The 11397-nt window shown below is 47.4% G+C and overlaps 1 protein-coding gene across 1 annotated transcript; it reads right to left on the reverse strand.

Annotated features, from left to right (window-relative positions):
• Positions 1–8128: 8128 nt before the first annotated feature.
• Positions 8129–8911, reverse strand: HS6ST3 (heparan sulfate 6-O-sulfotransferase 3). The gene has a single exon (XM_090258821.1). It carries the CDS (start codon positions 8909–8911, stop codon positions 8129–8131), a length of 783 nt encoding a protein of 260 aa, XP_090114947.1.
• Positions 8912–11397: the final 2486 nt, after the last annotated feature.

Here is an 11397-nt window from a genome sequence, read left to right on the forward strand (position 1 = left end):
TCACTGCCTGTTCTCTCTTCCCGGCACGTCACCTTGTTCTTTACTCTGTTATTCTGATCTTACCTTGAAATTCCTACCCACAGGTTAACTTACTGCCTATCTATCGTTAAAGTCATGTTTATTCTTCTTTTTCACCTGTGAAATAAACCTATAAAATTCTTCAAATTCCTAATCAAAGTCCATAAAATACAGAAGCTATCATCCGGGTTTACAGCCATAAGTCCATAACCTTGAATTCTTTGGAAGAAATGCTCAGTAAAATCTAACAATAAACTAGAGGGCAGGAGCAATGATGAACATATGGTGTTAAATGCAAGATTCTCCCAACAAATGACACAATACTTAGCAATAAAAGCATGATAAGATATTAATAATAGCAATGAACTGTAAACATTAATGTGCCCACAGGCAACTAATTTAACTTCACTGCAGGATTGCTTCATTTATGAATTTAATTGTATGTATTTAAACATTTTTGTTGCTGTTTCATTAATTTCCCCTAAAAATATAAAATGATATGCTGAAGAAAAGAAGGACTATGAGTTTCCATTCCACAATATTTATGAAGTGTCCATTCGGTGCCCATGATATTTTAAGCATTAACATTTACTGTTATCATTCATAGCTGTAACAGCCTGCAAATTCATTTTTGCAATAGTCAGAATGAAAAGTTCCAGATTCAAAAAGGATAGTGTAGGTTCAACTATCATTTTGTTTTTCACACAAAGCAACACGAATGTCCGCAACAATGACAAAAGAATAGCTAATGTCTGTCTCTGTGTCAGGACCTCTGGCGCTCACTGGGAGGAGTACCATCCCTCCCATTTTCCAGAGAAGGAAACTGAAGTACAAAGCAGGTACTTCTTCAGGGTTAAAGGACAGTACGTGGTTGAGCCAGAATAAACCCTACCTTGTTTGACTTCACAGCCCATCCCCTTAAACATTATGCTAATTAAAATCACAAATTGAGCATCAGCACAATTTTCAGTAATTTTCAGCGGGCAATAACTTTATCATTGATTTCTTTCAATTTCTCTGAAGAACTTGTTTCCTAAGTCAGGATCTCTTCCCATTGCTCTTCAATATCACAGCCCCTGGCCACAACCGCCTTGGCCATCTGAGTCTGACCAGTCGCAGTAACCCAGAGTTTACATGATTTATACATTTTTGTCTTCCCAACCTACATCAAAGTTCCCATGCTCACCATCTAGGCGATTTTTCCCAAGGTGAAAATGAATGATGAGATTAGCCTTCCCAAGAGGAAAGTCCATGAACTTCCGATTTGTGATATAATGTCTAATAGGAGAAACCTCCTCAAATAATCCAATAAGCTCTGGCCTCTATACTTACTTTTACTCCTATTCTAGAGAATCAGGGGAGTTGGTATCTTGTTATTTAGGAAAGGCAACTATGAACAATTTATATTAGAGCTACGAATTTGCTCCTGAAATAAGTCATGCTACAAAACGTTTGACAATTTCATCTTTAAAAAAACCACCATCTTGTCAGGTTCTGCTGATATGTTTACAAAGTAGTCTAGAACGGACAGTATTGAGCATCTTCTACAGTTCGGTCTCTGTGCTGGGAACATGTGTTTTACTGAGCAACTACATTTACTAGAGGAAGATGCAAATAAATACCATTGTCTCAGTTAAATGTTTAGCAGACTTTGCAACATATAAAATAAAGTTCTATCAGCCAATTAAAATCAACCAAGAGTATATACAGGATATTGATAATTTAATGAACTCAAAACAAGATGAATGATTATCACAAAATACTAATTTGGATTCCCCATTTAATTGTTTTCATAGCAAACCTGTTTCTTGCCCCAATAATTAATTTATTTCATGACTCTTAAAATCACATTAGGATTTGCCAGTCTCAATTAAACCTGTTTAATTCATTATCAGGCATAAATAACTTTCAAATGCCATAAGCCTCTGATTGTCCTTAGTCAAAATGAGATGATGATATTTAGCTTTGGGGAATAATAATTTAAGAGTCTAAGATTAAGCAAATCTACATGGTTAGTGGCTAAATTTACCTAGCTTCCAATTAGTACATGAAGATTTATATTTCTCTAAAATCAGCCCTTTCAAAAACCCCAAGATAACCAGCATGAAAAAGGCAGAGAAAGTAAATCACCTATTACCCTTTACCTCCTCCAGCCTTATCTTCATAACTGAAAAATCAGATTGGGTTCAATTCAACTTCCTTCTGATGTACAGCAAATGCTGATGGTTTGACCCAGAAGCAGTACATGTAACAAATCGTCGGCGGCGGCAGCCGTCCATCTCGAGAGACGATGGTGTAGCTTCTTAAGAGTCTATCTGCACCGCCGAGAATGGTTGTGCAGTCCGACTCGGGAGTGACACGGTATCTGTCTCCTCCCGTGTTGAATCGACATCTTGTGATGACGCTGGAGTGTCCTCTCCAGTGAAGCTGAAGCTACAGAGCCTGGGCAGGGTGATATGGAGGGTCTGCTGTTGCCCATGCAGCAGACCCCCACTCTCTTCGCAGCCGAAGGATCCAAGGGAAAGACGGAGTCAATACAGCTTGGCTTCAGGTGCGCCGCAGGAGTTGCTGGTGTTGACTGCAACGTCAAACCGCCTTAGGGACTCCGGCTCCGGATTTTCTGTCGGGGTTTACTCCCTTAGCCTTTCCCCTGAAGAGGTATGCCGCAAGGCAGCGGAGGTTTTTTGGAGTCAGAGTTTTCCTTCTCTGATGTGCCCTGACTGGAAGATCGAACCAGCGACACTTAGCTCGCAGGCCGACGCTCAATCCACTGAGCCAAACCAGCCAGGGTTATGTAACAAATATATAAGTGAATATGGCCCATAGACAGAACAATCTCCTACCTCCTGAGCTTGCACTGCACACAAACCTGGTGGTGAAAATCAACCTTTTTTGCAGTTCAACATTTCTAATTAGAAGAGACATCAAAAAGATTATGCTTTAGAAAGCAATGTGAGCCATAATATTCTAGATTGTCTCTGAAACGGAGCTCTGCGGCCTCTTTATACAGTATTTTAGCTTGCTGTCTAAAGAAAAAGCAATAGCTAGAGGATGTTTCAAAGTGCTTATGGTGTTTGGTGGCAACTAGTGTTATATTTTCCCATTTTACCTTTTTATACTTATTAGGAAGCAGACATTCCAGCACACAGAATCTATTTATTGCTCTCGGCCCTGAACGTATGAAACAGTCTATACCGTCAGGCTGTGCTGAACCAGAAGTTTCCTTGGTAGAAATAAATATTTACAAATGATCGAGAACTGTCTAGTTCATTTATAACTCTTTTTCCTTTTGGGGGGCTGGGGTGGGGTGTAGTTTTGTTTTCCCAAAATGGGGCAGGAAAGGAGAGGAGAAAGATACCCTGCACTCGGCTTAGATTAGAATGCAAACCCTAAGATAAAAGGCCACACAGGCTTGTGCTCTTCCCCGGGAAGGATTTCCTTTTCCATCAGTGCTGAACCGGTCACGCCTAAAGTTTTCGCTGCTGTGGAGCATGCCACTTCACAGAAGAGTTCATTCTCATCTTAGTTACAAATTGTACGAAGTTTTTCTTACTCAGGGTCAAAATCCTTTTCATGTCTCATTTATCCTCGCTCTGTCCCTCGGAGGAATACAGAACAAGTATCCTCCATCTTCCCCATCTCCCTCCCTTGAGCATTTAAAGACAACATTTATGTCTCTATTTTCCCCATCTCCTTATTAAATATTATCAGGGCCTTCGATTATTCCTCATGTGACATGATTCCAGATGCTGCAAGTAAATTAAATTGGAGATGTAGTTTGGCTTAAAATGTTTCCTAAACAGAGTGCGAAGAGGAGACGGGAAGGTCCATTCAGTTCTCATGTATTCCCCACCTATAATTAACACACCTGGGAGGACTGTAGAAGTCTGGAACCCAATGGTCACCCCAGGAGCCATGTCTGGGCTAGCTGCCCTTCTTGGGCTCCCCAACACACGGCAGTCATGGGGTCCATCTGCGATACACGGTGGGCCAGGGAACCTCATCTCCCCGGCCACATTAGCTGGCTGCAAGAATAGTCAAAAGTTCCAACCTGGAGTCATTCCCCAAGGTTCCAAGCGGGAACTCATGGAAGACCTGCTTTCCTCTCGGCTTGCGGAGGTACTGGGTATAACAGCCATTTGCCTGCTTCACGGAATGAGCCCATTTGACAGAATGAGGTCAAGATGCTAGAGTGTGAGGAAAAAAACCCAAATCTCCAGTTCCAGTCATTCTTGAAGCCAACTCTACCTCTACCTTTCCTGTGGTCTGGTTATTAGGCCATTAAGTCCCCTCTGACTAAACTGAGTTTGAGTTCTTTGGACCATTTGTAGCACAGAGGGTCCTGTCTAATACAATATTCCTGAGGTTCCAACTACAGAACAGGACCAACACAATGCAGGTCATAAGAGAGGAAAGCTGCCATCCTGCCTACAAAAGGTTTGGATGGAATCTCTTTCCAGCATTAATTAAGGAGAGTGATAGTTACCAAAGAAGACTGAGGTCTGTTTTCCTCAAGAACCTAAGCTCATAGGACTGATGCTGTTTGCCCAAAACTGTATCCCTAGAACTGTCCTAGGGCCTGATTGTATAAGACACTCTCTACACTACTTCTTATAATAAATAGTAGGCAAAACATTGACTATAACTTACTAAAATGAAGACAGAACTGCCTTGGAAAAAACTTAGTATCTCATCTCAAGATGAGATAATCTACTTGTCCTGTAAATGATGGGACTAGATGATCTTTTTAGTCTTTTTTTAACCACAAAATGTTATGGTTCTATCCATACTCAACAATGGTAAAGAAGAGTCTTCTAACCACCTAGGTATGCTTAGGGGGGAAACATACGATAACAAAAGAATATGTAATTGGACAAAAAAGGAAGAGACAAATAATGGGAAGCACCCATCAGTGATGTGACAGAAGAGGTCGTAAGATGTGCCATCATCCTAGCAGCTTTCTCTCCTACTCTAAGCAACTTCTGTGGCCAAAAATACCCTCTGTGCTGTATCCAAACTGCCAGCCACCACGCCTTTCTCCTTCCTGGGTCTTACGATCCAAGGATGGCTCCTTCAAACCACCATGCAGCTCCTTTTAGAGCTAGGATCCCACTTCTCACCTCCTCTCACCATTTCAGACAGCGTCCCTTGTCACCAACAGAAGATACACCAATTATATTGTGCACCCCCACCGTGGTTTCTCATCCTATCCCCTGCAATGTCTGATGCACAACTGTCCATAATGTTGTATAATATCTGTTTGTATTAAACTTAGGATTCTGTCTCAACATAAACAAGCATAAAATGTCATCTCTATAAATCACTGGGAAGCAGTTACACTAAGTGACTCTAAGGAACTGACCTCAGATTCTTCTATGAAAGAAAGCCTTGACTAAGGAAAATATTCTTATTACAGGTAACAGCTAATGTATTACTACATGCCTGCCTATTAAGTATGAAGTACTTTATACCAGCATATTACACTGCGAAGAGGGACTACCCTAAGCATTTTTGCATGCGTTTTCTCACCTAGCTTTTGTAACACCTCTGTGAGAGAAGCACTAATAAACACCTGTGCTTTAAAGATGAAGAATTTAGGGCTCAGAGAGGAACTTGCTCCTGATTATACAGCCAGTAAGCACAAGAACCATATCCATCTGAGCCCAGAATCCTGGCTCTGACCCATCCCATGACGCACAAGGGTACGACTGGTCCCTGTGAGAAATGGGCAATGGAAGCGTGGGCGCACAGTGGGGCGGTGGGGGAGGATACCAGAAACAAACAGACTAGGGAACCAACATCAACACGATGTACTTCTTTATCTTGCCTGGAGTCAGCCCTATTTGAAGAAGAGCCTTGTTCGCATTATGTAGCAATAGATTATCTGCCATTTTGCATTGTGGAAATGCACCCTCCATTATCCAGGCTAATCTAGCCGACTGTGGAATGCCGTATGCAGACATTCTAATGACAGGCAACTAATTTTGTCTTCCATGTGAAGGAGATGCTGCTGAACATCTCTTCAATTTTTTTCTCCATAGCTTCTGAGGCAGGCCAACTCACAGAACCCACAACCGTTCCTTCCTACAACATCGAGAGGAGAAAAGTAACTGAAAAATACCAGGAAGGGGAGAAAGGGGTGGGAAAGAAAGATTATAAAATGTGCTATCCCCCCCCCAAAAAAATACTACCACAAAAATTAAACATTTTTAAAAGTAACTCAGTGCCAGGTTTACTTGTGAATCAGGAAGAAATGAACATTCATGGTCCATTGCTAAACAAAGAAAAGCATTTGACTGTGCAATAGAAACTATATGTTCAAAGAGCCAAGGTGGAATTTTCCTACATTGCAGAGAGACATGGAGTATTTCCTTTAGAAGTGAACCCTTACTGCTATCACTGATGCTGGGGCTGTAGCAGCAACAGCATTTCTTCATTAAGCAAAAATCTCATTATTTTTAAATTCATAATTTCTAATTCCTCCAAAAGCTTCATTCTGTCATTACGACTTTTATATACATTGCTAGAAAATAATGCTGATACCTCCTAAAGAGTCATTAGATGTTTCTATATGATAATCAAAGTCTTTGGTTTGGGTGAAATGGAAGCTGGGAGTCAGACTAACAAACTCTTTGGGGTTATTCAGGAATTAATACATAAAGGTCTAACTCCAGAAAGTACAATTTTGGGTAAATTGTAACCGAGATTCCCTCTCACTGAAACAATAGCCTTATTTGTTAGGAAGTATGGAAGTAATAAATAATTGAAAAACTGGCTTAGGCTAAAATAGGCAGGATCTAGAATACTACACAATTAGAAATATTTAAAAGTAAAGAGTTCTTAAATATACTAAGTAAGTCTAATGCCTTCATTCCAAGTGTAACCTTTTTTTTTTTTTCTTTTTTCTTTTTCTTTTATTCTAACCAATTTCCATTAAACAGGGAAAGGAGCAGGGAGGAGAAAAGCGTTTGAAAAACTTCCAGAGTAAAAAATCCCATAATGAAATTTTGCTCATTCTTGGAGAAATGAAGTAGAATTAGATGCTTCGGTGGTGGTGAATTCCAGAAGCTGAGCAGCTGCCAGCAAACGAAGCTTTCCCATAACGTCAAATACGAAAGCTATCTGATAGCAACATATTGGGTTCTTTAATTCCTATTTCCATACACTAAATTGTTTGAAACCTTTGAGATAAAAACTTCAATAAACTAGCGTTCCAAGCTTTTAATATTTTAGTCCCTTGAGCAAGCATGTCAGATTAATCTTCAAATTGCAATGGGCAGAAAGAACATTCAACCCAATTCTTAAGCCCATGCCTCCCTCAAAGGAGGTTAATAATGTAAGCAGTTTTATTGGCTATTAAGATGTCAAACTTTCCTAATTCTCAGCAGTATTACTATTGAACAGGGGAGAGGGGGAAGAAGGCCGTTCTATCTTGAAAAGAAGGGATGCTACCTATTGTATCTTTGTATCTGCTTAGCAGTTAGCACCTTGTCAGGCACCCAGTGGGCACTGAGCAAACACTTTTGTTACCAGCTGATGGACTGATTGCCCTGGGGGAAAGTGGGAATCCTGCTGAGAACAGGAGGCCAAATCCTGGCCCTGCTCAGCAACAAAAACGATTTCCAGAACGAGGGTTACCAAGGTAGAGCAGGAATTCGAACACGCATTTTCAAAGTGCCATCCAGAGGACTGTTTCCTGACCTGGTGAGCAGCCACCAGGAACCACTTAGAGAGGAATTAGACTCCTCTCCGGCCTCACCGTGCCCTGAAACTCCTGCCCTGACTTTCCACGCCCGACTCCTCTGCCTTTCACCTGGTTTGGGTTTGCGACTCATAGAACTTAAGTACAAGATTCAACCTCGCTCATCTAACTCGGGTCCCCTCGCCCTTCCAGGATTTTCCAAGCCTCTGCTCTGTGGGAGGCCACACCGGACTAGGCACAAGGAAGGACACACAGGACGCCCCTGGACCCCTTTGAAGGTGCGAGGGGGTGGCGGGAAGCAAAGAGGGTGTAGGAAGAGAGAGTTCAAGACCAGGGCACTACCCAGAGGTCTCTTATTCGCCCTCCCTCCCTAAGCTTCTGCCCCAACCGCTGGAAGACGCTGGGGAACTACCAAGTGCGCCCAGGCAAGAGCGGACCTGCCCGGCGTCCGGACTGGGGCGAGAAGGCGGGGAGGGGGCAGGGAGTCAGAGGGGGCAGGGGACAGTACCTGGTGTGGCTGTGGTTGCGGGGAAAGTCCTTCTTCTCCATGACGGCCGGCACACAGTTGGTGAGCTCCGTCCAGTCGGCGTGCAGCCCGCAGCTCCAGCCGGTGGAGAAACGGGAGAAGAGCCAGGTCTCCTTCTTGCCCGGCCGGTGGCAGGTGCACTTCTTCTGGCCCGCCTTGCAGCTGCAGGGCTGCTCCAGCCGGATGTTCTTCACCAGGTGGCGGCCGAACGTGGTCCCCCCGGTCTTCTGGATGTGCAGGAACACGATCACGTCGCGCCCTTTGATGTTGAAATCCACAAAGCGGGTCAGGTCCTTCAGCGTGAAGTTGAAGCGCGGCACGAACCGGGGCAGAGAGCCGTTGTCGGGGGCCTCGGGGTCCGGCTCCTCGTCCTCCTCTCCCTCTCCGTCCTCCTCCGGGTCCCCGGGCTCCTCTTCCTCGTCCTCGGGCGCCGCGGCCCCCCGCGCCCCCTCGGGCGGTCCCCGGGGTGGCGGGGGCAGCTGTGGCCGCCGCTCGCGATCTTCGGGCGGCGCCTGTGCCCGGCGGGCAGCCTCCCCCGCGCGGGGCTGCTCCGCGAAGTTGGCGCAGGAGCCGGTGCAGGAGGGGGACACGTACTGGTACATGATGACCACGAAGAGCAGCGTGAGCGCCGGCGTCAGCAGCCACTTGTTGAACCTGTCATCCATGGTCCCGCGCTCAGGCCGGCAGGCGACGCGGCGGCGGCGGCGGCAGCCGGGGGCGCCCGCTCGGAAGTTTCGGGGACTCAGGGGCGCGGCTCCGAGCCCGCCGCTCCTCCATGCCCCTGACGCCGAGGCGCGCGGCTGGGGAGCGGCCCCGCGGCTCCCGGGCACTCGAGACGGGCAGCACCGGGCCTTCGGACCGGGCGGCTGGGCGGGCGCCGGTGCGTGCGGTGGAGGCTCCGGCGCCGGGCGCCCTGCGCTCCCGGGAGCGCCCGGCTCGGGTCGCCTCCCGCTCCCGCCGGGGCTCCGGGCGCGCTCTCAGGCGACGCGGGGCATCCCGCCGCCCGCGCTCAGACGCTGGGGCGCGCGGCTGCGGTCCTGGACCTGCCCCGGGCAGCCGGGCAGCCGCGGCCGCGAGCGCGGGGGCCGCATGAGGCTCGCGGGGGCGCTGGCCAAGGGCGAAGGCGCGGCGCGGCCCCGCCGCCCCGGCCGGCCGCGGGCACCGCGCTCCGCACGCGTGCCGGGTGGGCGCCTTAGCCGCGAGGGCGCACGGCGCCCGCCGCAACTTTGCAGAGGAGCCCCCGCCGCGGCCGCCGGCGATGCGCCCGTGCGGAGCGGCCTCTCCCGGGGGGTCGCACGGCCGCCCAGGCGCGGGCACGCAGACACACCCGCACACACCGGCCGGCACCGCCACAGCCCGCCAGCCGATGCGACCAGAGCCGCGCTCCCCGCAGCGAAAACCTGCCGTGGGTACGGAGCATGCGCCGACGCCGTCCCGGCCCCGGGGGAGTTTCCAGGGGAGGAGCCCGCCGCTCCGCGGGGCTCGGGGAGGCAGCTGGCAGCGGGAATCCCTTCTGCCTCCAGCGGGGAGGGATTCGGGAGAACGGCCAAGGCGGAGCGAGGGGAGGCCCGCAGCAGCGCGTCGCTGGCGCAGATCGGAGGCCGCTCAGCGCGGCTTCTCCATCTGAAAGTGGAGAGGCATCCAGCTGGCCTATCGGCAGCGAGAACACCTGCACCCCGCTGGGCCGACTCCCCCAGGCAGAACTCCAGGAGAGTGGGCTGCTCCCTTGTCAGCAAGGGAAATTGGCTGCAGGCTGCTTTTAATTTCTACCCAAGACATTCTAACGGGTGCTCAGGATTTATTCCAGCCCTTCCTTCGCCAGAGACGTGGTGTGTCCACCTCTACAACTTTATCCAACCAGCATCCCACTCGTGGGGAGACGCTGTTATTCACTAGGCGCCTACAATGTATCAGTCAGGCTCTGTGTTCAACGCACGCCTCATTTTTCCCAGCACCAGACGGTCCTTCCCACGCCCAAGCAGTACTCAGGGAGTCGGAGGACTTTAGGGGTCACCTCCTGAGATTCATCCCACTGGTATACATTGAGCTCCTGACTGCGGGCCTCACCCTTTCACCCCAATGTGAACCATAAGACCTACACTTACCTGTATTTCTTGAGCTAAATAAGCTCTTGTTAAGGTGCAGATGTTTTTTAAAACTTTATTTTGCTCAACATCTAAATTTTGCATTGACCTGAGAACCACATCTTTATGTAATAACAATTTCTCTTTTTCAGATAATGGATGGGTTGTACCATCAAATTGGAGCAAGTCCCTGGTCTTCTTTGACCCCAGTGGCAGGGGGGCAGTGTATTAAAGGTCAAGACAATGCAGCTGGACCCCCTGGCGCATACTATCACGCCCCTCCCGTCTGCCCTGCCATTCCCAGTCAACCGCACCTGGAATCCCATGCCTTCACGTCGGCCACCTTTCCCACCTGGGCTCTGGGCTCCTTCTAGATCGATGAGGTACTTGTCTCTTCCTGACACACTGTGCTGACCTGTTCCATTTGTCAGACTGCCCTCTTCACAACCACAGTTTAGATCCAGATCCGCTTCGGGGAAACTAAGATTTGCCCATGGGAAGTTTTGTTTGTTTTTTTTCTAGACAGGTGGGATTCTTATCAACAATGCTTCCCTCCTCTCTTCAGCTCTATAAACAACCACAAACAGGGCCCTTACTGATACTGTAAGACCTAGATTAATAAGAAACATGTTAGGTGAGCTGAATCAGCTTCTTTAAACCTTAACTTGATTCTTTTTTTAAATTGTTTGTTTGTTTATTTATTTATTTTCAGAGAGAGGGGAAAGGAGAAAGAGAGGGAGAGAAACATCACTGTGTGGTTGCGTCTCACTCATGCCCCCAACTGGGGACCTGACGTGCAACCTAGTCATGTGCCCTGACTGGGAATCGAACCAGTGACACTTTGCTCGCAGGCTGATGCTCAATCCACTGAGTCACAGGAGCCAGGGATTCTTTTTCTTCCACTTAAAATTTAAAATCCTACTAATGGCATCACACTACTCTCCCAAGCAAGAAATTGAGAAAGAACTAAAAAGCCAAGAATCATTTTCTGACTGCATCTAGTTAATGGTATTCTTATTTTAAAATATATACATTCGCTTTAGCGAAGTCAGATTTTGTCATAGTTT

The sequence above is a fragment of the Furipterus horrens genome, unplaced genomic scaffold, assembly GCF_987537825.1.
Source record: "Furipterus horrens unplaced genomic scaffold, mFurHor1.1.pri manual_scaffold_12, whole genome shotgun sequence".
Classification (NCBI taxonomy): Eukaryota; Metazoa; Chordata; class Mammalia; order Chiroptera; family Furipteridae; genus Furipterus; species Furipterus horrens.

What these genes read in the sequence shown, in the direction of transcription:
- HS6ST3 (XM_090258821.1), bottom strand. Translation starts at nt 8,911, where the DNA reads ATGGATGACAGGTTCAACAAGTGGCTGCTGACGCCGGCGCTCACGCTG.